This window comes from Lemur catta, chromosome 7 (genome assembly GCF_020740605.2).
Source record: "Lemur catta isolate mLemCat1 chromosome 7, mLemCat1.pri, whole genome shotgun sequence".
Classification (NCBI taxonomy): Eukaryota; Metazoa; Chordata; class Mammalia; order Primates; family Lemuridae; genus Lemur; species Lemur catta.
The window spans coordinates 21,724,000-21,751,513 of record NC_059134.1 but is presented as its reverse complement, the minus strand read 5'-3'; the positions used below and the strand labels follow the sequence as shown (position 1 = coordinate 21,751,513).

General features: G+C 42.1%; 1 protein-coding gene and 1 pseudogene across 2 annotated transcripts; one reads left to right on the top strand and one right to left on the bottom strand.

The window, feature by feature from the left end:
* Positions 1–6,941: 6,941 nt before the first annotated feature.
* IFT46 (intraflagellar transport 46) lies at positions 6,942–22,594 on the bottom strand. 2 transcript variants are annotated; one of them, XM_045556361.1, is made up of 12 exons: positions 22,493–22,594; positions 21,476–21,572; positions 19,892–19,971; positions 16,513–16,643; positions 13,605–13,679; positions 13,291–13,384; positions 12,594–12,722; positions 11,160–11,281; positions 10,409–10,475; positions 8,659–8,719; positions 7,937–8,022; positions 6,942–7,424 (listed from the first exon to the last, which is right to left on the bottom strand). In XM_045556361.1, exons 3-12 carry the CDS (start codon positions 19,934–19,936, stop codon positions 7,329–7,331), a joined length of 906 nt encoding a protein of 301 aa, XP_045412317.1. In that variant the 5' UTR covers positions 19,937–19,971; positions 21,476–21,572; positions 22,493–22,594; the 3' UTR covers positions 6,942–7,328. The 2 variants fall into 2 exon arrangements, with proteins under 2 accessions (XP_045412317.1, XP_045412315.1); XM_045556359.1 differs by having other exon boundaries at positions 22,299–22,589.
* Positions 13,065–13,130, top strand: LOC123643103 (annotated as a pseudogene).
* Positions 22,595–27,514: the final 4,920 nt, after the last annotated feature.

The following is a 27,514-nucleotide window of genomic DNA, read 5'->3' as shown; positions in this document are numbered from 1 at the left end:
TATTGTTAAAAATGTCCATACTACCCAAAACAATCTACAGATTCAATGCAATTCCCATCAAGGTACCAATCACATTTTTCACAGAAATGGAAAAAATAATTCTAAAATTTATATGGAATCACAAAAGACCCAGAATAACCAAAGCCATCCTGAGCAAAAAGAACAAAACTGGAGGAATCATATTACCTGACTTCAAATTATACTACAGAGCTGTAGTAACCCAAAGAGCAAAGTGCTGGCATAAAAACAGACACATAGATCAATAGAACAGAATAGAGAACGCAGAAATAAATCCACACATCTATAGTGGATTTATCTTGAGCAAAATTGACAAGTACATTGGGGAAAGGACAGTCTCTTTAATACATGATACTGAGAAAACTGGAATGCAGAAGAATGAAACCAGACCCTTATCTCTCACCATATGCAAAAATCAAATCAAAAAAGATTAAAGACTTAAATCTAAGACCTGAAACTATGAAACTACTAAAAGAAAACATTGGGAAAATGCATTAGGACATTGATCTGGGCAAGGACTTCTTCAGTAATACCCCCAAAGTATAGGCAACCAAAGCAAAATTGGACAAATAGGATCACATCAAGCTAAAAAGCTTCAGCACAGCAAAGGAAACCATCAATGAAGTAAAGTGACAGCCCACAGAATGGGAGAAAATATTTTCAACCTACCCATCTGACAAGAGATTAATAACTAGAATATATAAGGAGTTCCAAAAACCCAACAGGAAAAAACAAATAATTGGATTTAAAAATGGGCAAAAGATCTGAATAGACATTTCTCAAAAGAAGACATACAAATAGCCAACAGGTATATGAAAAAAATGCTAAACATCATTACTCATCAGAGAAATGCAAAGCAAAACTACAATGAAATATCATCTCACCCCAGTTAAAATGGCTTTTACCAAAAAGACAGGCAATAACGAACGCAGGCAAGGATGTGGAGAAAGAGGAACCCTTGTACACTGTTGGTGGGAATGCAAATTAGTACAGCTACTATGGAGAACAGTATGGAGGTTCCTCAAAAAACTAAAAGTAGAGCTACCATATGATCCAGCAATCCCACTGTTAGGTATATATCCAAAAGAAAGGAAATTAGTATATTAAAAGGATATCTGCACTCCCATGTTTATTGCAGCAGTATTCACAGTAGCCAAGATTTGGAATCAACCTAAGTGTCTATCAATGAATGAATAGATAAAGAAATTGTGGTACATATACACAATGGAATATTATATAGCCATAAAAAATAATGAAATCCTACCATTTGCAACAACATGATGGAACTGGAAAACATGTTCAGTTAAATAAGCCAAACACAGAAAGACAAATCTTGTATATTCTCATGCGTATGTGGGAGCTAAATACTAAAACAATTGTTCTCGTGGAGACAAAGCAGAAAGATGATTACCAGGGGCTGAGAAGGGGAGCAGGGAGGGGGGATAAAGTGGGGATGGTTAATGGGTGCAAAAATAGAGTTAGTTAGACTGAACAATATTTGATAATGCAGCAAAGTGCCTATAATAAACAATAAGTTAGGGAATACTTTAAAGTAACTAAAAGTGGAATTGGAATGTTCCTAACACAAAGAAATGATAAAGGGTTGAGGTGGATACCCCAATTACCCTGACTTGAGTAATATATATTGTATGCCTATATCAAAACTTCACAGGTACCCTATAAATATATACAACAATTATGTAACCATAATATTAAAAATTAAGTTTTAAAAAAAGAAAAAATAATTGTCCAACTTGGTGCACTGTTGGTGGGAATGCAAAGTGGTGCAGCCACTGTGGAAGACAGTATGGTGGTTCCCCAAAACATTAACAAAAAATTACCATATGCAGCCTGAGCAATATGGCAAGACCCCGTCTCTACAAAAAGTAAAAAAATTAGCTGGGCGTGGTTGGCACATGACTGTAGTCCCAGTTACTCAGGAAGCTGAGGCAGGAGGATCACTTGAACCCAGGAGTTTGAGGCTGCAGTGAGCTATGATGACACCACTACATTCTAGCCCTGGCAACAGAGCAAGACTTAGTCTTAAAATATAAGTAAATAAATAAAAAGAATTACCACATAATCCAGCAATTCCACTTCTAGGTTTATACCCAAAAGAATTGAAAGCAGGGACTCATTTATTTGTATACCAATATTCATAGCAGCATTGTTCTCAATAGCCAAAAGGTAGAAACAACCCAAATGTCCATAAACAAAATGTGTATACACACCCAAGGGAATACCATTCAGCCTTAAAAACAAATGAAATTCTGATACATGCTTCAACCTGGTTTCTTCTTTGACTCATTGGTTGTTTTAGAGTGCACTGCTTAATTTCCACAAATCTGTGAATTTTCCAAGTTTTCCTTCTGTTATTAATTTCTAACTTCATCCCAGTGTGGTCAGAGAAAATATTTTGCATATCTATTTCTTAAATCTATTGAGACTTAATTTGTGGCCTAACACATTGTCTGTCCTGGACGATGTCCCATGTGCCCTTGAGAAGAATGTGTATGCCACTGTTGGGCAGAGAGTTCTGTATGACTGTTAGATCTAGTTGGTTTATTAGGTTAAGTCTTCCATTTCCCTACTTATCTTGTCTGGTTGTTGGCACGCACACGCACACACCAATAAGACACCATAAGACAGAATGGAAGTTGATGTGTAGGTAGGGAGCTAGACATTTGCTTAAAGAATCCTAATTGTCAGTATCTGTAGGTCTTTTCTCCTGATCAGCTTCCTGGGAGTGGACTCTTCCAATATTCTGCTTTGGAAGTCTAAGCCTGTAAGAGGGCTGAGGGTCTCATGCTCATTCCTTTATTTAATCCTTATTTTAAATATAGCCCCTTACTTCTGTCCTCATAGTTGCTTGGTACCCTTACGTCCAGGTTTCCTTGGTTTGAAGGTGCCCATCTTCTGTTGGGGTAAGGAGGTGGGTGGCACAGGTGGGGAAGGTTCTGGGGATCTTACTCCTTATACAAACTTTCAACCAACCCTCTTGTTTTCAATCCCACCCTGCATATTTGCCATCAGAAATATCTGGCACTTTCCATTCCTGATGCTTTCCAGGGTTCTGCAGTGTCAAATGGCTTACTTCTTACTGGCTCTAGGGCCCTCTCCTCCATAGGCAGTCAGATTTTAGGGTTTTTTCCTGCCCCATGCTAAATTAGTTGCCACTTGTCCATCTTCCAAAATTACGTTGCTATCCCGTATACTGTCGTTTTCTTTCCTGTTATCTGTCCTTGCTGTTTTATGTCTTTTTAATTCCTGTACTATCATTTTAGTAGGATTAAAGGAGAGAGTAAAGATGTAAATACTTGTGTTCAATTTTTGTTTATTTGGAAGTGCTGAGAGCATGGGCTCAGCAGAGAAGATGAGGGACACTTTCAGCAAGGAAAATAACCTACATCAAAGCTGAATGAGGGCCAGGTGTGGTGGGTCATGCCTGTAATCCTAACACTTTGGGAGGCCAAGGCGGGCGGATTGTTTGAGCTCAGGAGTTCAAGACCAGCCTGAGCAAGAGCGAGACCCCATCTCTACTAAAAATAGAAAGAAATTATATGGACAACTAAAAATATACATAGAAAAAATTAGCCGGGCATGGTGGCGCATGCCTGTAGTCCCAGCTACTTGGGAGGCTGAGGCAGGAGGATCGCTTGAGCCCAGGAGTTTGAGGTTGCTGTGAGCTAGGCTGATGCCATGGCACTCTAGTCCAGGCAACGGAATTGAGACTCTTTCTCAAAAAAAAAAAAAAAAAAAGCTGAGTGAGAAGAGAGCACTCACGGGTCACCTGTAGAGCATGGCTAGCAGACTGGTTTTGCAGTCCACTTTGGGGAATGAAGGAAAGTGAGGCTCTTGGGGTAGGGAGAGAGTAGCCAAATGAAAAGTTTAAAAGGCCAAATTGAAAATTTACACTTAGTAACATAATTATTATATCTTACATCATGGCACTTAATCTTTTCACATATTTTTTATTCACAGGACAAGACTAAGAGGTTAGTGTTCACTGTGACTGTTTCACAGCTGGGTTAACTCAGGCATAGATGTTAACTAGCTTTTCCTGGGACCGCAGAGGAAATAGCCACAAGAGGGTAACTGAAGACTGTTGCAGAGGAGAGAGGAGCCCTGATGAAGACCATGTCTGAAGATGATCCCCAGAGAGCTCTGGTGGATGTGCTGGGGGCAGGGAAAGAAGCTGAAAGGGCCACGCATCAACCAGGAATTTAGGAAGTACGGCTCATCTTTATTTGCAGACTCTGTATTTGTGAATTCACCTACTTGCTACAATTTATTTGTAATCCCAAATCACTACCTGCGGTGTTCCCGTGGTCATTTTTGGACGTGCTCAGAGCACTGAGATATTTGAGTTGCCTGACACCCACATTCCCAGCTGAGGCTAAACAAGGTGACACTGCCTTCTTGTTTCAGCTCAGACTGTAAACAAGTGTCCCTTTTTGCAGTCTATTTAGTGCCACATGTTATGCGGTTTTTTTTGTTTGTTTGTTTGTTTTTTGCTGATTTTGCTGTTTGAAATAACCTCCAAGTATAGGACTGAAGTGCTGTCTAGTGAAGGCTGTGATGTGCCTTTCGGGAAAATGTGTTAGATAAGCTTCATTGAGGCATGAGTTATATGCAGTGCTGCTGGCTGTGAGTTCAATGAATCCGTGGTCGGTTGATGAAATGTTATGACCAGAGGCGCACAGAAACCTAGCCCTTATTTCCTCTAGGAGCAAATGGTACTAAGGTTCAGCATTTGCCAATTCCGTGTTTACAGTAACTTTATAGAACATAACTAGTGTGAACAATGAGAACTGACTGTATTTATTAGTGCTGAGTCTCAGCTCTACCCAAGAAGGCAATCTGATTGTTTCCTGAAAACCTAACGGAGCATCTGAATTCCTATCAAATTTCGCCTCCCTTCATTCCCTACGAGTTAAATGTGAGCATTAACGGTACCCACAGAGCAGAGCACGTGGGCTTGACACAGTGTCAAACTGAGGCTTGAGCTCAGCTGTGCCTGGTCCTCAAACTGAATCATGATGTGATCATACTTGGTTTAAGACTTTGTAAGAAACAGTTCTTCTGTCTACATGTTTGCTGTGTATATATTAGGCTGACGGCATAGCATTTTAATGTAATCTTCCCCTCCAATCAATTTTTTTCCCACTTTCCCTCATATCAGTACTTGGCTCCAAGATCCTGTGGTCCCCTATCCCCAGGCTGCGGACTGGTACCCGTATGTGGCCTGTTAGGAATCAGGCCACACAGCAGGAGGTGAGCAGCAGCAAGCTAGTAAAGCTTCTTCTGTATTCACAGCTGCTCCCCGTAGCTCGCATCACTGCATAAGCTCTGCCTCCTATCAGATCAGTGGCAGCATCAGATTCTCATGGGAGCGAGAACCCTATTGTAAACTGCGCATGTGAAGGATCTAGGTTGTGCGTTCCTTGTGACAATCTAATGCCTGATGATCTGAGGTGGAACTGAGACAGTGATGCTACTGCTGGGGAGCGGCTGAAATACAGATTGTCGTTAGCAGAGAGGTTTGCACAGTAAATATAATGCACTTGAATCATCTCGAAACAATTCCTCCACTCCCCAGTATGTGGAAAAGTCTTCCATGAAACCAGTCCCTGGGGCCAAAACAGTTGGGGACTGCTGCCGTGATCCATTCACTTGCTTAAGCAAAAAAAAAAAAAAAAAAATGGGGACTCACCCCTGATTTCCTTCCTTCTATCCGCCACATCCAATCTACCACCAGTTCTGTCAGTCCTACCCCCACTGGTAATTTATTTGGTGTCTCTCAGCCCCATACTTTCCCTTCTGTGCTCTGCTTTCTACTGCTGAATGTTCCAGATTTCCCTGCCCACTGTTACCTTCTGCCAGTGGAAAGCACTGGCAGGAGCTGAGAAGGTGGGAGAAAGGAAGCAGCAGCTGTTGCTCACAGTCACTGCAGTGGCGGGAGTGAGGCCTACAGTCTTGAGCAGCACCTGCGTGTGCCACCTCCTCAGCCACTGACGACTGGCCACTGTGGCACCTCTGCTGCCAGCACCTGCAGAGGCTACCACTCTTTTGACCTTTTCACCTTTATGTTCCTCAGTACCCTCCATGCTCCCTTTTGCTGCTTTAACCTTTCCAACATTTTTCTTTTTAACAATTCCCTATATTAAAAATCCTTTGTTGGGCCGAGTGCGGTGGCTCATGCCTATAATCCTAGCACTCTGGGAGGCCGAGGCGGGAGGATCGCTCGAGGTCAGGAGTTCGAGACTAGCCTGAGCAAGGGCGAGACCCCATCTCTACTAAAAAATAGAAATGATTTGGACAGCTAAAAAGTATATATATGTAGAAAAAATTAGCCAGGCATGGTGGCCCATGCCTGTAGTCCCAGCTACCCAGGAGGCTGAGTCAGGAGGATTGCTTGAGCCCAGGAGTTTGAGGTTGCTGTGAGCTAGGCAGATGCCACGGCATTCTAGCCTGGGCAACAGAGTGAGACTCTGTCTCCAAAAAAAAAAACACCAAAAAACCCTTTGTTAGAAATAACTAGCATGATTTCAGATTTCCTGATTGGAGCCTGGCTGATAAAACCCCAAAATATTTCTCGAATCTGTCCATGTCTACTACAACCACCCTAACCATCTCTCACCTGGATTGCGGCAATAGCTAGCCTCCCTGACACCACAACCAGACAGGTCTGAAGCTAGACAGGCAGGTGGCCTGTAAGGAAGGCAGCATTAACTAGAGAAACACCCTTAGGAGAAAAATGATTCCCTGTCCTGCCAATCTTGGAGGACCGGGGTTTGATTTTTATCTCACAAAGCTGGTTTGCTTAAACTATTCTTCTCTTAGTACCCATTGCTAAGCTAAGTTCCTTGTCTCTGCCTTATGCTCAGGCAGGCTTTTCCCTTTCATATTATAGAACAGCAGGATAATCTGACAATAGAGCATTTTATTTATAAAATCTTTGCCCACCAACTCTATGAATGAAAGAAAATAATTCCACCCCTATGCCAAAAAGGACATCTTTTAAGCTTTCCTTCCAAACTGAGCTCCACGAGATCTCAGAAATTCCAATTCTTCTAACTCAAATCCCCACAGTGGTGTAGATTCATAACTTCCCCGGGAAGGCAATCTGAGACAGGTAGAGCTATTTAATAAATATGCTAAGTGCTCTTTGGCGGAGAGGGTAGCAGGACATGTACTACTCCTGAGCCAAGCTGTGGCAAGGCAAGGACACCAGGTGGCTGACAATGATCTGTCTCAGCTGGGGTAGAAGAGCCAGTTCAGCCTTGAAACAGGGGGGCTTGGGAGGTGTCTCAGCTGAAGGTTAATGTCTCTGCATCTCCAGCTTGGGAGGTGGAGTTGGATGGAGGGGTGAAGGCTTTCTTGCCTTGAGCAAGAGCTTTAAAATGCTGCAAGGAAAGACGAGAGGGAACATTGTTGAGAATTGAGGATATGCTAGTTGCTACGTTTTAGCAAGAACTAACTTCTTTAAAACCCTTTGAGCTCCAATTTTCTCCCAAGTCTCCTTCCAAAACAATTCCTTGGTGCTGTCTTTGAAAAACAGCTAAAGAGTTGTCCCACTTTCTTCAAAAATGAACCCCTTTTTACTTCCTTCCTGCTTCCATTCATGAGGCAGGAAGAACTTTATCTTTTACAAAAACAAGTGTCCTCTGTACATCCTTACCTAGCTTCATCTCAGGCCCAGATCTCTTTACTTTCCCCTTCCTTTGAAAGCCCCTCCGCCGCCTCCTTTGCTGCTCTTTAATTATGAGGAAGGGCAAAGGTAACTCCAGGCAGAGACGTCCTCCACTATCACAGGACACAAGGTAACTCCAGGCAGAGACGTCCTCCACTGCCACAGGACACAATCACAACAGGCTCAAACAGTGGAGCCCAAGTCAGGCCCTGACGCTTGCCATACCTGTGAGTTCTTGAATTCCGAGTAGAGAGAAAAGAGCAGATGGAGGGACTGGATCCGACTCTTGTAGACAGGGATGTCTAGGATGGCTGAAATGAAGAAAAACTCCCAGGAACGGAAGCAAACAAACTCGGAATTATGGGGCATTTCTGTTTAGGATGGCCAACCCCCTCCCAGATGAGATGTGTTTCTGTGATTTGCGGAGTTAAGTACCCAGCAAGTAGTCACATAAGCCCAAACGCTACTCTTGAATACTAGCCTCAAGATGCTATCTTTCCCGAGAGAATAAGCTTTTCAAAAGACTGGGCCAGGCGCGGTGGCTCACGCCTGTAATCCTAGCACTCTGGGAGGCCGAGGCGGGTGGATCGCTCGAGGTCAGGAGTTCCAGACCAGCCTGAGCGGGAGTGAGACCACCCCCCCCCGCCCCATCTCTACTAAAAATAGAAAGAAATTATCTGGCCAACTAAAGTATATATAGAAAAAATTAGCCGGGCATGGTGGCGCATGCCTGTAGTCCCAGCTACTCGGGAGGCTGAGGCAGTAGGATCGCTTAAGCCCAGGAGTCTGAGGTTGCTGTGAGCTAGGCTGACGCCACGGCACTCACTCTAGCCCGGGCAACAGAGCGAGACTCTATCTCAAAAAAAAAAAAAAAAAAAGCCTGGAAAGCCTGGAGTGGATCTATCCAGTGGATCTATCAGGGAATAGGAAAGGAAGGAGGAGCTTACCGCAGATCATATCAATGTATTCTGCCAGGCTGCAATCAATCTCTGCCGTGGGCAGGCTCACCTGGAAGGGGTGTGGAATGGACCAAACTTCAGTGATCCTAGCAGCACTCTCTCTCTCTCTGAAGGCAAAGAGCTCTTAGCATAAGACACGGGCTGAATAGTGTTCCCCCAAAATTCATATATTGAAGTCCTAACCATCTATACTTCAGAATGTGACTACACTTGGAGATAGGCTCTTTATAGAAAAAATAATAAATAAATAAATAAGTTAAAATTAGGGTGGGCCATAATCTAATATGATTGGTGTCCTTACAAGAAGAAGAGACTAAGGGCATAGACACAAACAGACAGACCGTGTGAAGACACATAGAGAAGACTAAAGAAAGAGGCCTCAGAAGAAATCAACCTTGCCAACAACTTAATCTTGCTTTTACCTTTTCCCGATCAGTAAGATGGAATGGGTCATACTTATTAAGCACCAAAATAATTCATGATCTATTATTATTAGGACCAGGAGATTTTATAAGTAAAATATACTGCCATGTTGTCTTCCTATGTAGATCTGCATAGAAGAAACTAGTCCCAGGTTACGGCCAAGTATTTATACAGTTACTTGTTGTAATGCTAATGGTCCCAGGATACCATAGGAACAGAGAAGATGGACATGACATCTCACTCAGATGACAGGCTCTGGATCTAAACAAGTCATATTGTAAGTTTAAAAACCACTGTCTTCTTCAAACTTTTTTCTCTTTTTACAAAAAACAGAGTACATATAGTTCTGCAATTTGCTTTTTCCATTTAATAATATGTCATTACTATTTCTTCATATTAGAGCAAAACAAGGCCAGATAATATTCCACTGCATAGTATTTCACTGAATGAATATACTAATACTACAATCTAGCCATTTGATCCCCTAATGAGACATTTTCTCTCAGCTACAGCTTTAAAATGCTGGGAGGAAAGACAATGTTTCCAAATTCTTTGCTTTTATAATCAATTCCTAAATAAACATGTGCAAAAAAATCTCTGTCTTCGTGGAGCTTACATTTTAGTGGGAGAAACAAAATAAGACTATAGTGGGTTAGAAGATAAGTTATAGAGAAAAAGTAGGGAAAGGGGGTAGGGGATGTTGGGCCACTAGTGTAACAATTTTAAATATCATGGCCAGGAAGGACCTGTTAATCATTTTTTGTTCAGTTTCCTTTTCTTATTGCTCTATAGGAGCTCTCTGGCTGGACAGTAACTTTGTCTAATATATATATATGTAATAATTTTCCTTGGATTGTCACTGTCTTTTAACTTTGTTTATAGTATTGGTACTTAGAACCTATTATTTCTGAGTCTAAACTGTCATATTTTCCCCAGTACTTTTAAGTTTCTTATTATGCTGAGAAACCCCTAACCATCCTAATTTCTCCTATATTTTCTTATTTGAATAGTTTTATTTTTATATTAACTCTAATTCATTTAAAATTTATGTATGTATATGGTTGAAGCAGAGACCTAACTTAATTTTTTTCAAAAGGATAGTCAATTGTCTCATTGCAACCTCATTCTACTGTGAATCATTTAAAAAACAACCTTCATTATATAGAGAATTCCCACATATACATGGGTTTCATGTATTACCATTAAGAAATTGATGATAATAATGATGATGATGACTATGATGATACAGAAAAAGAGAAATCACAGGCCCTAGATGAATGCTATACTTTCTTACCTCTTGTTACCTTCCACTCACCTTGCCCAAAAGCTCTTCAAACTCTGGGGACCATTCCTGCATCAGCATGTCAATGTCCGGCATGGGCCTGAAAGTATAGAGGTAAATATGAACAAGAAACGTGGACTGGACATCAGCAGCCTCCAGACCAGGATATTCTAGGATGAAGGAGAGGTCTTCAATCTGGCACATTAAGATTTCAGGAGATGCGGGGCGCAGTGGCTCACGCCTGTAATCCTAGCACTCTGGGAGGCCAAAGCGGGCAGATCGTTTGAGCTCAGGAGTTGGAGACCAGCCTGAGCAAGAGCGAGACCCGTCTCTACTAAACATAGAAAGAAATTATATGGACAGCTAAAAATATACATAGAAAAATTAGCCGGGCATGGTGGCGCATGCCTGTAGTCCCAGCTACTCGGGAGGCTGAGGCAGGAGGATTGCCTGAGCCCAGGAGTCTGAGGTTGCTGTGAGCAAGGCTGATGCCACAGCACTCTAGCCCGGGCAACAGAGTAAGACTCTGTCTCAAAAAAAAAAAAAGATTTCAGGAGAACCTAAACTGAGCAAACCAAACTTACCCAGGGCCTGGGGTTTGGAGGAGCTGGCTCAGTAATGATACCAGAGCATGTTAGCCATCTGAGCCAGCAGGTGCCAGCATCCATAGGCCCTCAGGTTGATCAAATATGTCCTAGTCTCTGGGCCTCTGCTCAGGAGCAATGGTTCATGGGTGGTGAAGGTTACTATGGATTACTGTCATAAAGAATGTGGTATCTCTTACCTGGTGTAGTGCACAGTCGCAGGCGGCTTAGAACGGTGTAATTCAGAGATGCTTTCAATCCACGTATCAATGGCTTTGGGATTCTTTTCTGCATCTTCCAGGCTCTTTACTTTCATATGTTGCTAGAAAAATAAGTAGAAAGCCTGGCTGATGGCAGTGAAGTAGTGCTCTTGTTCTTACAGAGTGGCCCGTCGTATCTGCTGCTCTTTACACACAAGGAAGCTGATGAAAGGGAAGCCTGACAGCAGCCAATAAAGGGGCAGGAAACCCTGATAACATCTGCTGCAGCGTGGGCAAGGGCAGGTCAACAGGGCAGGACTGACCACAGTGAAATACCACTTCACACCTACTAGGATGGCTAGAATCAAAAAGACACAATACCAAGTGTTAGTGAAGATGTGGAGAAACTGGAACTTTCATTCATCGCTGGTGGGATTGTAAAATGGTGCAGCCACTTTGGAAAAACAGTTTGGCAGTTCCTCAAGTGGTTAAACATACAGTTACCACATGACCCAGCAATTCTACTCCTATATATATATGTATCCAAGAAACTTGAATTGTATATATATATATATATATATATATATATATATATACACACACACAAATTTGGACACAAATGTTCAAAGCAGCATTTTTTTTATTGTTTATTTATTTATTTATTTATTTGAGTCAGAGTCTCACTCTGTTGCCCAGGCTAGAGTGCCATGGCGTCAGCCTAGCTCACAGCAACCTCAAACTCCTGGGCTCAAGCAATCCTCCTGCCTCAGCCTCCTGAGTAGCTGGGACTACAGGCATGTGCCACCATGCCTGGCTAATTTTTCTCTCTATATATTTTTTAGCTGTCCATATAATTTCTTTCTATTTTTAGCAGAGGCGGGGTCTCGCTCTTGCTCAGGCTAGTCTCGAACTCCTGAGCTCAAACAATCCACCCGCCTCGGCCTCCCAGAGTGCTAGGATTACAGGCGTGAGCCACCGCGCCCAGCCTCAAAGCAGCATTATTAATAAAAGTGGAAACAACTGGTGAACAGATAAACAAAATCTGGTATATCCATTCAGTGGAGTATTATTCAGCCACAAAAAGGAATGAAGTCGTTACCAGGGTCTAGAAGGAGGTTGGGGAGTGAGGAGTGGCCACTAATGAGTGTGGGGTTTCTTTCCAATATTTAGAATATTTCCTAATATTCTACATTAGGTAGTGGTGATGGCTGCACAACTTTGTGAATACACTAAATACCAAAGAATTGTATAATTTCAAAGAGCAAATTCTATTGTACATAAATTATACCTCAATAAAGCTGTCATTAAAAAATTAAGGCTGGACCAAAGCCACAGTCATCCCTTTAGGTAGGCAGTAAGGCAAGTGCACAAAGGCTGGCAAAGCCTCTACTCTTGGCCCTCTCCAGCTGGGGCCTGCACTGGCTAGTATCTTACTGTGACGTTGTGCTGCTTGGAGTTCTCTGTTAACCAGAGTGAGAGCACTGTAGGGTCTGACTGCTTTGTAGAAGGTTCATCCAATACCAACAGACCAAGGTTGTCAGGCTTTCCATCAGGACGTGGGACCTGGGTAAGAAAAAGGTAAGAAAGCAGAAAGAAAATGGGAAAGCCGTAACAAGGCTGCACCTGCTGCTTTCAATAAGCTGAAGAGGGAGAACTCTTCTGGTTCATCATTGTCACCAGCATTAAGCATGCGTGTTTATTATGCTGCACTAAATACTAGCTAGAAAAACATATGTGATCTATGGGAGCTTAAATATAAACCTGAAGTCATGGATAATTAGGAGGCAAATACATGACAAAATTTTAATATATAAAATAATAAAGTATTTTAATACAGTATTAAAGTATTACTTAACAGCAACGAGTATAACTCTGAATAGTGAGCAAGGTTAAGAACTTGAATGCAAGTGTTACACGCTCTTTTAGAATTTGTCTAGCAGGTTTTCCGGTCCTCACCAGAAGACAGCCCCCCCAACCCCTGCCATGAAAAAAAAAAAGAAGAACTTTAATGCAATTGAAGAATGAATATATATCAAGGTAGCCAACGCTAGTCAAAGAAATTGGTGGAACTGAGAGTAATGGGGGGTCAGAAGGAACACTTAAGGATATTTTTAGGATGTATTAACTATACCTTTAAGAATGCATCAATATCCCCAACAGCTGGGATAAAATCAGGAATGAAGGGTTTCAGTTTGTGGTCCAGGTCAATCAACTGAGGTGTGTACCTAGGAGATATTGCCAAGGAAAGGTGAAGACACTCAAAGAAAGTTACTTTACTATTCAGACTAAAAAAAAAAAATCTAAGGAGAATAGCCTTGTTTCAGACTAGAGAGGTAGGAAAGGTCTGGAAGGCAGCTACGCTCACTATACCACCAAGCCAAGTAGGAAAGGTGTGGGGCAAGGTAGGGATGGGGGGGGGGTGTGGTGGGAGGTCCTAGTACTCACCTACTGATATACTGGAAGAGTTCCTTAATCTCAGAAGAAACTGGCAAATGCTCATAATCTGCGGGATCATAGGCCCTGGGGAAAGGAAAATAGTTCATTCAAGGTGGCCAGAGAAAAGCAGAAGCGACAGAGTCTTGGTTCAGCCCATGTGTTACTCTTACCACAGGGACATGACCCTGAACTTAGCTTCTGCTTCTCCCACATCTGCCTTTCCAGATGGCTTGCAGGACAACTTTAATGTTGATCATAATTAACTCTCAATTATCTCTGACTCTGAAGAACAGAGCTGCAGAAAATCCAAAACATAATTTTTTTTTTTTTGAGACAGAGTCTTGCTCTGTTGCCCGGGCTACAGTGCTGTGGCATCAGCCTAGCTCACAGCAACCTCAAATCCTGGGCTCAAACCATCCTCCTGCCTCAGCCTCCCAAGTAGCTCAGACTACAGGCATGAGCCACCACGCCCAGCTAATTTTTTCTATTTTTAGTAGAGACAGGGTCTCACTCTTGCTCAGGCTGGTCTAGAACTCCTGACCTCAAGTGATCCTCCTGCCTCGGCCTCCCAGAGTGCTAGGATTACAGGTGTGAGCCACTGTGCCCAGCCAAAAACACAACTTCTTTTTATGTTAAAATGTAGCATAAATAGTTTTACCTTTTTTGTGAATGAAAGGGATGACAAGAAAAGGTACAATAAGTGATTTGAATTTCTGACATGAAAAAAATTTACACCAGGAAAAACAGGAATTTTATAAATGTTTTTAACAGTGTTATTTATAAAAGTAAAACATTGGAAACAAATGAAATATCCATTTGGAAAATGGTTGGGTATGTCAAATTAAACATTGCATAGTTATTAAAAAGTACTTGTATCGAGCTAGGCATGGTAGTTCATGCGTATAATCCTAGCACTTTCGGAGGCTGAGGTGGGAGGATTGCTTGAGGCCAGGAGTTTGGGGCTACAGTGAGCTATGATCACACAACTGCAGTCCAACTAGAGCAACAAAGTGAGACCCTGTCTCAAAAAAAAAAAAGTACTTGTATCAATAATGAACAAATATATAGTAAAAAAGTAGAACACGTAACATTAATTACTATTCAGTAAAATATAATAATCATTGGCAAAGTATATAAAGGAGTTGGAAGGTTATTAGTAAGGTTCTTCCAGCCAGGCATGGTGGCTTACACCTGTAATCCCAACACTGGGAGACTGAGGTGGGAAGATGGCTTGAGGCCAGGCGTTCGAAACCAGCCTGGCCAACATAGCGAGACTCCATCTTTACCAAAAAATATATGAAAATTATTTGGGCACAGTGACATGCGCCTATAGTCCCAACTACTTGAGAGGCTGAGGCGGGAAGATTGCTGAGCCCAGGAGTAGGAGGCTGCTGTGCACTATGATTGCTATGATCGAGCCACTGTGCTCCAGCCTAGGGGACATAGTGACCCTGTCACAAAAAAAAAAAAAAAAAAAATTGTTCTTCCAGGGGGACTTGCTTAACAAAAAATTAAATATATTGATGACTTAAAATTTATATTTCCTCAGATTATAATTTACAGATATAGGATATGATCATGAAATAAAGTGTGAAGCAGGAGAAGTCAGCCTGGGATTGAACATTTGCTTCATTTACTTAGTGCCTGGCAGCAGGTGGATAATCCAAATATAACTATTTTTCATTTTTACTAAAACTTTATTTAATAAATGATGCATGCACATGATACAAAAAAATAAAACTTACGAAATATATAGGGTAAAAAATCTCCCACCTGTCCCCTTGCCTCCCAAGTTCCTCCCTAAAAGGTAATTTCACTATTATAACTAGCTCTAGTTTATCCTTCCAGAGACAGTCTATGTAGTATTTGTTTTACATACATGGTAGCACAGCATAAACACTCTTCTATACCTTTTTTCAATTTAACAGTATCAGCTGTGTCACCGCCTGTAATCGTACCACTCTGGGAGGCTGAGGCCGGAGGATTGCTTGAGCCCAGGAGTTCAAGACGAGCCTGAGCAAGAGCAAGACCCTGTCTCTGCTAAAAATAGAAAAAAATTGGCTGAGCAACTAAAAATAGAAAAAAAAAATTAGCCGAGTGTGCTGGTACGCGCCTGTAGTTCCAGCTACTTGGGAGGCTGAGGCAGGAGGATCGCTTGAGCACAGGAGTTTGAGGTTGCTGTGAGTTAGGTTGATGCCACCACACTGTAGCCCTGGCAACAGAGCGAGACTTTGTCTCAAAAACAAAAACAAACAAAAAAAAAATCCCAGTATCTCTTGGAGCTTGTTCTTTACCAGTGCATAGAGAGCTACCTCAGATTTTCTAACGACTAGATAGAATTCTACTGATTGGTTATGCTGTCATTTAACCAGTATTCTAAATGAATGGGCCTTAGAATCCATTTTGCTTAAAATCTACAGGGCTTTTAAAACCAGGGCTAGATAGGGTGAGGAGATTTTTTACTTAAGCACCATCCAGGAACATTTTGCCTCAGTGTGGGGCTTCTGAAGTTCCTCTTCTCTACCTGTTCAAAAAGGATCTGAGCCTAAAATGGAAATGCTTGTGTGCACGTATGTTGTTTGCCTTGCTAAAAAGAAATGCTTTGGTATGTATACAAATTTATTTTCTCTTTCCTAGAAAGTGAGCCCCCTGAAGGGAAGAACCATCTTTCAGATTTACCCAGTAAAACTTCATGTAATCCCTGACCCCACAAATGTTTCAGTTAGTGCAAGTGACACCACAGGACTGGATGAGGCAGTGAAGCCTCAATGGAATGAAAACTCATCATTCTAAGACATCTGAAAATCTTAAATAGAGATCAAAAGAGATGCTGGAATTCTGCTTCTATCTGACGTCCTCCCGGTCCAGTGTTTTGAAGGAAATGTTTTCCTCCTTGGCTTGGGTGTCCTTTCCTCACCCTTCCAGAGGGGCTCCATGCTCGTCATCATCATCATCATCATCAGAATCAGTTTCAGATGAGTCGTCGTCATCATCATCATTTTCACTAAAGCCCCGCTGAGGTGTCAACTGTGAGGTTTTCTTCTTCTCCTGAGATAGGGTGGGGTAGGCGTAGAGAGGTTCACATAAAGAGAAATTTAATGTACCTATGCCCAGTTCCCTATGGCTCTAACCAATACCCACCCCCCTCAACCTGGCACCTAATCACCAGAAAGAGAAGGAAGCACTTTCCAGAAGGGGCTTGAGAGCCTTCTCCTGCTCAGCTTCAAACGGGGTTCCCACTTTCCATAACCATATTCCATTTCTCTACTTGAGGCTGGGTATAAATTCTATCTAATTTGTATCTATTGTATCTATTATTCAGGAGATCCTGAGAGCCCTGCATAAACTTTCTCTAGACAGCTTCAACCCTAAAACCCAGGGACTTTCAAAAAAGAGGATGGCAACTCTATTTTGGGAGGAAATGAGGTAAGATGAAGGGGGGAAGAGAAACTTTAGTGAATCCGAATACTCACAAAGGTCATAGGAAGGAAATCTAGTATTTAATTTGCAAGACTACCCAGGATAAGCTGCTTGAAATGACCAAAATAAAGTTCATAATCAACCCTGTGCCTGAATTCTGATCAGCAGTTCTAGAGACTATGGGTTTTCTATTTTTGTCCAGTGATATTTCTCTTCATGGGGTATCTGACTTATCCATATTTCCCTTCCCTTCCCCCATAAGTCAAATGCAATGACTATCCCTTCTATCTCAAGATATGCAGCTCTTTTGTTCTTAGCATCTATTACAACCTACCTTTCTGAGCTTCTGGTTCTCTATGTACCATCCTACCCTTTCAAGTCCATAAGAAAGGGTCTGGTGGCACTTAGGATTTGCAGGGGCAGATGGGACAAGGTCCATGTCTTTGCCTCTGTGGCCTGGAGCCTGTGGCATGTCCTCCCTTAGGACCTGAAGGATGACCAATTGGCCCCCTTTAAAAGTAGGTTTTGAGGGCCGGGCGCGGTGGCTCACACCTGTAATCCTAGCACTCTGGGAGGCCGAGGCGGGTGGATCGCTCGAGGTCAGGAGTTTGAGACCAGCCTGAGCAAGAGGGAGACCCCCGTCTCTACTAAAAATAGAAAGAAATTATCTGGCCAACTAAAATATATATAGAAAAAAATTAGCCGGGCATGGTGGTGCATGCCTATAGTCCCAGCTACTCGGGAGGCTGAGGCAGTAGGATCGCTTGAGCCCAGGAGTTTGAGGTTGCTGTGAGCTAGGCTGATGCCATGGCACTCACTCTAGCCCGGGCAACAGAGCGAGACTCTGTCTCAAAAATAAATAAATAAATAAATAAATAAAAGTAGGTTTTGAAAGCTTGGTTTCCATATGCCATGTGGCTTATGATGCTTGGTTCCAGTTTTTAACAGTTAATGTTTCTTTATAGTTAAGCAGCTATTGGCACACAAAGCTGTGATACATTATAGGACATCAAAAATTGCTTTTGGGCTGGGCACGGTGGCTCACATCTGTAATCCTAGCACTCTGGGAGGCTAAGGTGGGAGGATTGTTTGAGGTCAGGAGTTCGAAACCAGCCTGAGCTACCGCGAGACCCTGTCTCTACTAAAAAAAAAAAATTAGAAAAAATTAGCCGGGCGTGGCGGTGCATGCCTGTAGTCCCAAACATTATAGAGGCTGAGGCAGGAGGATCACTTGAGCCCAGGAGTTTGAGACTGCAGTGAGCTATGATGACACTACTGCACTCTAGCCAGGGTGACAGAGCATGACCCTGTCTCAAAAACAAAAAAAAATTGCTTTGGGTCACTATTTCCTCTAAGAATAACAGATTTATTATATACAGATAAAAATATACTCTATTAAATCTGTAATATGTAAGACAGATAATGAAACAGAATTGCAGAATTTATTCAGTGACTATGCACTATGCCTTATTGGTATATAATTGATAAGAACCTTTCAGAGTTTTCTTCCTCAATTCAAGATTTGTCAAAATTACCCTTAGTCACATGGGAAGCAGTTTTGGCAAAGGGAATTTTTAAGAATATTGATTGTCAGGCCGGGCACAGTGGCTCATGCCTATAATCCTAGCACTCCGGAAGGCCAAGGTAAGAGGATCGTTTGAGCCCAGGAATTTGAGGCTGCAGAGAGCTATGATGACATCACTGCACACTACCCAGGCAACAGAGAGTGAGACTCTGTCTCCAAAAAAAAGAAGAAAAAAAAAAGAATATTGATTGTCAATTTAAAGATTATTCAAAAGTAGATCCTTTCTGCTGATTCCAGAAAGATAAATGAGCCTTGAATACTGACCACAGCATGAAGACTAAAAGGATTCAGGGTGGCTATACAAAATTCAGAGGTCAAGTGGAAAAAGGAATAGGAAATAGGAAACTTTGTCTGCTTCTTCAAAGCTGTGCTTTGCAAAATACCCAATATAAAGGCAAAGGACTTTATATACTACAAACAAATGCCTAAGAAATTACCTCGTGTGTAAGATGTTAAAGCAGCACACTAGTCATAGAGTGGGACCCACCTTAAAATATTACCTTTTAGGGTTTTCATGAAATCAGTCTACATCACTACGGCTTTCTGTATTACTTCAAATATTCTTTGCCTGAATTTCCAAAGCTCCCATTCTTAAAGGACCATTAAAATGGAACCATAGATCATATGCTAAGGCTGAACACAAATGGTTGTTAAGGGAGCACATGAGCAAGTCTAAAGCCCTACCTGGTTAAAGATGTAGGCATCTTTCCATCTTTCAGAAGGCTTTCATCTTTCTTTCATCTTTCTCTAGGCTCATAGAATAACAGCAAAGGGACATGTGGGTCTTAAGACCTCAAAATTAAAATCTCTTTCACAAAATATTGGCAGTATCACAAGTGCTGACAATGAAAAATGCCTAGATCAATAATTCCAAATTTGCTTTACCATAAGAATTATCTGGCCTGCTTCCTGAAAATATGAATTCCCAGGCTTTTACCTTTGAGATTCTGGTTGGGGCCTAGGAATCAGTATTTTAAAAATAAGTACCCCAGGTGATTCTTACAATCAGTAAAGTTTGTGAAACACTGGCCTACATTATATGAAATTCCTCACCAAAGTCGGCTGTACAGTAGGCCTTATTCCTGAAGAAGGGTCAAAATCTCAAGGTTCTTTGCTACTGACTTTGCTCTATGAGCTCAATGGTATTTAAGAGTGTTCAAGACATGTTTACTGTTGAACTGCTGTCATCTCTAACTACTAAAAACCCAAAGCAGAAATTCTAAAAGAAGCTGTGGGTTATGACTCAAGGGACATAATTTAAAAAAAAAAAAAGCTGTGGGTTATACTGCACCTTGTTATTTTCTTCTTCATACTCATCACTGCTGTTATCAGCCATAGTCTTGTTAGCAAGCCAGCCAGAACGATGAAGTCCTTACAAGAAAAATTTTCCCTTTAGGTTTTTGTTAAGATGATTTTTAAACGCAAATATTTTTAGTTTATAAAATGTATTCCCTAACCATTTTATGGAACAGGGTTTCAGAACATCACTAAAAGACAGGAGACTGAATTGTAGTCATGGCTCTGTCAGTTCAATTCAAGATATATTTACTATGCATTTCTGTGCTTAAGGTACTGACCCAGAGCCTGGCAAATAACAGTCACAAATTTGAATCTAAATCAGTATCCGTAAGATAAAAGCAATAAAAAATATAATGAATGATTAATAGTATAATTTGCACTACAGCATGGGCAACAAAGTGCTACCCTGTCTCAAAAAAAAGGTTAAAATGGCAAATTTTATGTTATGTATATTTTACTACAATAAACAAAAACCCTGGGTGTCATCCTGATTCCTAACTCAAGAGCCAAATCCAATCCATCAGCAAGTCTTAGTGATTCCCCAACAATGTACCTTGTAAGGTATTTACCTCCTCTCTATTCTCAACTTCCTCACTGGAGTCCAAGCCACTACCATTTCAACTCAGCCACTGCAACAGTCCCTCCAACTGGTTCCCCACACTTGCCTTTGAACCTTTCAACACATTCCACACATGACAGCAACACAGCCTGCAAAGCTCCACTTGTTATGCCTCCTGCCTACCTCTCTGATCTGAACACATACCAGTCCCTGCTACCATACACTGGTCTCTTTCAGGTCCTCAAACTAAGCCAAGTTCTTTCAGACCTCAGAGTTTTTGCATCTCACATGCTGTGTCCTCTTCCTGGCCTACTTTTCCTCAGTATTTAGATCCGTCTCCTTTTTCAGTCTCAAATGTCACCTCCTTAGGTCTTTCCTGACCACCCTATCAAAAGCAGGTCCCCCTCCTCACCATTTTCTCCATAACAGTAAACAATTTGCCTCCATCAATGCACTTAGCACATTTGTAATTATGTTTGTTTATTTATTTGTCATCTGGCTCCCATCATTACAAGCACCAGGATGGCAGGGACAATGTGTCATTTGTTTTAACACTGTATACCCAGAGCCAGGCATGAGGCTGGTACATAGTAGGCATTTTAAAATGTTTGTTGAATAAATGAATGGTGTCAAGTCCTCTATAACAAAAATATTCTGTTGAGATTTTGGTTGAGGTTGTAGGTTAAGGGCAGCTTATGAAGCATCTTCAAAGCTGAGGAAAACACGGTTTTGATAAGTTTAAAAAAATACAACAGTGAACCCCTCGAAGACTGCTGAGCACAGCACTAACGTGAAGTAAACGGTGATAGGGTTGGATTGGGGGAAGATCCTGCAATCTGGGAGGCTGTGGTTTTCCCCCCTTAACTAGTTAGAAAACAAAAATGGCAAGTGAAGCAACTTAACTTGAAAGTCAACATTTGCTATTATAAAATAGGAACTTCTTGAAGACAATCACGAATTCAACCTGTGCTTTGTTCTGAGAACGTTTCTCTTCTTTCCTCTTCATTCCTCTCTTACCTTTGTGTCTTGGGGTTGGAGTATAAATACTTGCAACCTCTTCAGAGTCGTTGATCTCTAGACGCTCATCATATGTCTGGTTTTCAACAGTCTTGGTCTAAGCAAAAGGAGACATGATTACAAAGCTCCTAGTATGGAACACTAAGCGCTCAGCCAGGAGACAAATTCCAAACCAGGATGGTTCCTCTTCCTTACTAAAGAAACCGGTTTTACATAAAACCTTCACCCCCATCCAAACTTTCCTTAAGGCTTCTTGGCCCCATGTCAAGCAGTTAAGTCATGCTGCTGCAGCCCTTATTTAGGAACTGCTGGCAGGCTGGCTGAGAAACGAGAGAATCATGGAGGGAAACGACAGCCAACTTCTGCAGCAGATCCCCAAAGCTGTAAGATCCACACGCATGGGTAGAACAGTATTCGCATATAGATGGTGGCTTTCTTCTCAGGTTGGTCGGTTTTCCCAAGGCTGTTGGGGTTTCTCAGGGGAGGCTGTAGAGGTTCCTTAAAGAGTTCTGTCTCTGGGGCCACCTTTCGGGTGGGGAGAGGGCACCGAAGAGAGGGTAAACACCAGTCTCTCGGTCCCACCCAATAATCCCGAGAGCATCACTCCCATCTCCACCCCCGTCTTGCAGATCGGACCCCACTTAAGTTTCCTGGGGAATAAAGGAAGCAGGACGGTTGGTGGTGGGGTGGGGGAGGGGTGAAAGAACGGTTATCACGGAGATGGGAAGAGGTTAACAGTGAGCAGGGAGAAGGGAAGTCCTCTTAAATCCCTCTTGGGAGGGAGGAAGGCAGTTCCCTTTCTGCTGGGATGAGTACGAATTACCTGTAGCCCCTCTGAATCCGTCTCTAGTATATGGAAAGAACCCCAGCCTACGGCTGGGGTCTCACTCCGATGTCAGGGTAGGCCACTTTAGGGGTTCCACCCGGAGCGACCGGCCTGTTGTCAGTCGCTAGGCAAATAGATAAATAAATAATCGCGAGACTTGCTTCCACTCTCGTGAGACCTCCTCCACTCACCGCCCCTCACGCCTCTTCCCGCGAAGGGTCTCTACGCGCAGGAAGAAGATCCCGGGAGCGCGGATACAACCTCTCTGGGCGGCCAAGTCTCCCGTTTGTCTATGGTTTCAGTGACTGCGTCTGTCGCGGCATCTAGCGGCTGTAAGTGGCAAAGCGGACTGATGAATTTCGGCTGGTGCAGTCAGCCGTCCGATCTGGAAACAGGGTGTGAGTATTTTCCCTCTAGGACGGGAATCACTGGGCATGCAGTTCCTTCTAGACTTATCAGAATTTAGACACACTCTCCAGGGAATATTCCACATCACTTTGTACGCCCTTTTATAGCATTTATATTACATTATAGTCTTTTCCATTACAGTGTCCCATGTCATGGGACATACTTACACTACCACATTAGTCCTTCTTTATCTGAGGTTCAAATTTAACTGTGTCCTGTATTTTTATTTGCTAACGAAGACTGTGAATTTCTTTAAGGTAGGGTTTGTGTCCAGATAATTTTTAAACTCTTCGTAGCACCAGTATGTTGTATAAACTAGGCACTTCTTGTGTGGATGAATGAAGGAATGAATGAATGAAGATATAAGGAACAAATATTTCAAAACTCTAGACAAATAATTTTGGGAGTCAGAAGAGAGATACATAGAAAAAAATATTGGAAATTTGACCCTGAAAACCTGCCGAAGGAAAACAAGGAAAGTGGCTTAAAAAGAAATGAGTGAGGCCGGGCACGGTGGCTCACGCCTGTAATCCTAGCACTCTGGGAGGCCGAGGCGGGTGGATCGCTCAAGGTCAGGAGTTCGAGACCAGCCTGAGCAAGAGCGAGACCCCGTCTCTACTAAAAAATAGAGAGAAATTATCTGGACAAATAAAAATATATATAGAAAAAATTAGCCGGGCATGGTGGCACATGCCTGTAGTCCCAGTGACTCAGGAGGCTGAGGCCGAAGGACTGCTTGAGCCCAGGAGTTTGAGGTTGCTGTGAGCTAGGAGGATGGCACAGCACTCAAGCCAGGGCAAAAGATCGAGACTCTGTCTCAAAAAAAAAAGAAAAAGAAAAAGAAAGAAAGAAATGTCTATCTCCTCTGAAAGACTTCTAGTCAAAAATGGAACAAAAAATATTTTTTATTTTTGTGATTGTTATTGCTCATAATAATGGGTACGTAATGTTGAGTACTTACTATGTAGGAGCGCTTAGATTATATAATCTAATTTACTTGACAATCTTGTGAGATAGGTGTTACTGCCAGTTTACAGATTAGGTAATTGAGGCTTAGAGAGTTAAGGTATCTTGCCTAAAGTCACTCAACTAATAAGTGCCGAAAATAGAAATCAAACATAGGTCAGTCTGATTCCTAAGTCTCTGCTTTTAACCCTTATGATATACTGCCTCTAAAGCACTGTTCGTGAAGCATGTTCGCAGGGGTGCTTTTCATTCTGCAGTTGAATTCAGCTAATGTCATATTTCTGAAAAATCGTTGAATGGTCTTTGCTGAGCTTCTATAGAAGGTCCTCATGGGAGGCCCTGGAAGCTGCCAGAATAAGGCAATATTTTCAAACAGGATTTTTACTTTTTTTTTTTACTTAAGTTTTTTTATTGGATTTTTACTTTTTTAAAAAAATAAGAATTTATTCATCTTTCTTAAAATATATGTGCTTTTTGTAACGAAATTTAAGTACAATTTTACCCATAAATATGTACAGTTATTATGTGTCAATTAAAAAATTTAACAATACAGTTGGACATATATCCTTAGAGACATGCAAAGTTTAAAAATATTTTCACTTTAGGCTGGGCGAGGTGGCTCATGCCTGTAATCCTAACACTCTGGGAGGCCGAGGTGGGTGGATCGCTCGGGGTCAGGAGTTCGAGACCAGCCTGAGCAAGAGTGAGACCCCGTCTCTACTAAAAATAGAAAGAAATTATCTGGCCAACTAAAATATATATATATAGAAAAAATTAGCCAGGCATGGTGGCACATGCCTGTAGTCCCCCCTACCCGGGAGGCTGAGGCAGGAGGATCGCTTGAGCCCAGGAGTTTGAGGTTGCTGTGAGCTAGGCTGACGCCACGGCACTCACTCTAGCCCGGGCAACAGAGCGAGACTCTGTCTCAAAAAAAAAAAAAAAATTTCACTTTCTAAAGATTCTATTAGAAGGGCTAGCATGGCTCACACCTGTAATCCTAGTATTTTGGGAGGCCAAGTCGGGAGGTTTGCTTGAGGCCAGGAGTTTGAGACCAGCCTGAGCAAGAGTGAGACCTTGTCTCTACAAAATATAGAAAAATTAGCCGGACATGGTGACATGTGCCTGTATAGTCCCAGCTACTTAGGAGACTGAGGCTGGAGGAAGTTTCTTCTCCATACCTTGATTTCCTTACATGTAAAATGGAGATAACAATGGTCCCTATCTCAGAGAATTTTTGTAAAGATTAAATGAGATAATCTGTGTGAAGAAGTTAGAGTAATGCCTGGTACATTGTAAGTGTTCAATAAATTTTAAGGAATACACAGGAGATGTAGAAAGGCAGGTTGTTTTAATGGGAAAAGCTGGGTTTGAATCCTGGCTCTATCACTTACTGGCTATGTGAGTTGGGCAAGTGCTTAATTTCTTTGATCCTTACCGTCTTTATCTGGATTGTTGTAAAGTATTAGAGATAACATATGTAAAGTACCTGACACAAAATAAGCATTCAGCAGTGGTGCATACTGGTAACCCCAGCTACTTGGGAGGCTGAGGCAGGAGGATCCCCTGGGCCCAAGAGTTCATGGCCAGCCTGGAAAATTTAGCAAGAAGGTGACCCCATCTCTAAAAAAAAAAAAAAGAAAAGAAAAAAAAGCACTCAATAAAAAATTGCTGCTATCCTTTATTGCAGACATATATATATAGATAATATGTGTGAGTGCTGTTGGGTTGAGCCAAAGATACAGGATAAAATGATATAGAGAAGAACTGCTGAATTAGTTACTCTCTGAAAAGTCTGAAATTCGTCATGGGAGAACTACGAAGAGAACCAGAAGACTGGATTTATAAAAATTTATTTTTATTTATTTTTTAAAAACAAGATGGAGTCTCTGTATATTGCTCAGGCTGTAGTGCAGAGGCTATTCATAGGCCAATCTCACTACTGATCAGCACAGGAGTTTTGACCAGCTCCGTTTCTGACCTGGGCTGGTTCACCCCTCCTTAGGCAATCTGATGGTCCCTGCTCCCGGGAGGTCACCATATTGATGCCAAATGTAGTGTGGACACCTGAAGGGCATAGCGCACTACATATCAGAACTCTGGACTCTGAACTCCGGAGCAGCTGGGACTACAAGCATGGGCCACCACACCCATCTCTTTGTGTCATATATATACACTACAGATTAATTAGAGTATATTTTTATCTACGTATAATAAATCTGTTATTCTTAGAGGAAAATGTGACCCAAAGCAATTTTTGATGTCCTGTAATGTGTCACAATGTTGTGTGCCAAAAGCTGCTTTTTTTTTTTTTTTTTTTTTGGAGACAGAATCTCAGTCTGTTGCCCAGGCTAGAGTGCCGTGGCATCAGCCTCGCTCACAGCAACCTCAAACTCCTGGGCTTAAGCAATCCTTCTGCCTCAACCTCCCGAGTAGCTGGGACTACAGGCATGTGCCACCCTGCCCAGCTAATTTTTTCTATATATTTTTAGTTGGCCAGATAATTTCTTTCTATTTTTTAGTAGAGACCGGGTCTCACTCTTGCTCAGGCTGGTCTCGAACTCCTGACCTTGAGCAATCCTCCCACCTGGGCCTACTACAGTGCTAGGATTCCAGGCGTCAGCCACCGTGCCCAGCCAAAAGCTGCCTTAACATAAAAGAAACATTAAGTAATTTTTAAAAACTGGAACCCAACATATCTTTTTTTTTTTTTTTTTTTGAGACAGAGGCTTGCTCTGTTGCCCAGGCTAGAGTGCCGTGGCATCAGCCTAGCTCACAGCAACCTCAAACTCCTGGGCTCAAGCAATCCTTCTGCCTCAGCCTCCCGAGTAGCTGGGACTACAGGCATGTGCCACCATGCCCAGCTCATTTTTTCTATATATTTTTTGTTGTCCAGGTAATTTCTTTCTGTTTTTTAGTAGAGACGGGGGTCTCGCTTTTGTTCAGGCTGGTTTCAAACTCCTGAGCTCAGACGATCCTCCCACCTCGGCCTCCCAGAGTGCTAGGATTACAGGCGTGAGCCACTATACCCGGCCCCCAAACATCTCTTAACCTCAATATAAGCCATATGTCATACGGAAACCAAGCTTTCAAAACCTACTTTTAAAGGGAGCAATTTGGTCATCCTTCAGGTCCTAAGGGAGGGCATGCCACAGGCTCCAGGTCACAGAAACAAACATGATCAGGTCCCACCTGCCCCTGCAAGTCCCAAGCACTATTGAACCCTTTCTCTTGAACTTGAGAGGGTGGGATGGTACATAAATAGCCAGAAGCTCAGAAAGGTAGGTTGTGCCAAGAACAAAAGAGATGCTTATCTTGAAATAGAATGTGTAGTCATTGCATCCTAGTTTCATTACATACAGGTCTAGAAACTTGGGGTAAATTGCTTAGACTTGTCGTCACTTTCTTCATATACAAAATGGACATAAGCATAATAACTGCCCTGCTTCCTGAACATGGTTTTTTTAAAAACATAATTTACAAATCATAAAAATTCACTCTTTTAAAATATACAATTCAGGCTGGGCATGGTGGCTCATGCCTGTAATCTAGCACTCTGGGAGGCTGAGGTGGGAGGATCACTTAAGGTCAGGAGTTCAAGACCAGCCTGAACAAGAGTGAGACTCTGTCTCTACTAAAAATAGAAAAATTAGCCGACTGTGGTGGCGTATGCTTGTAATCCCAGCTACAGGAGGCTAAGGAAAATTGCTTGAGCCCAGGACTTTGAGGTTGCCATGAGCCAGGCTAATGCCACAGCACTCTAGCCCAGCTGACAGAGTGAGACTCCATCTATAAATAAATAAATAAATAAAGTATACAATTCAGTGGTTTTTTAATATATT

Coding starts and splice junctions, on each gene's coding strand:
- IFT46 (XM_045556361.1), bottom strand. CDS start 19,936: ATGGCTGATAACAGCAGTGATGAGTATGAAGAAGAAAATAACAAG. Junction 16,644..19,891: donor ATGAAGAAGAAAATAACAAG/GTGCAGTATAAC, acceptor ACCCTATCTCAG/GAGAAGAAGAAAACCTCACA. Junction 11,282..12,593: donor CCAAGCAGCACAACGTCACA/GTAAGATACTAG, acceptor TTATTTTTCTAG/CAACATATGAAAGTAAAGAG.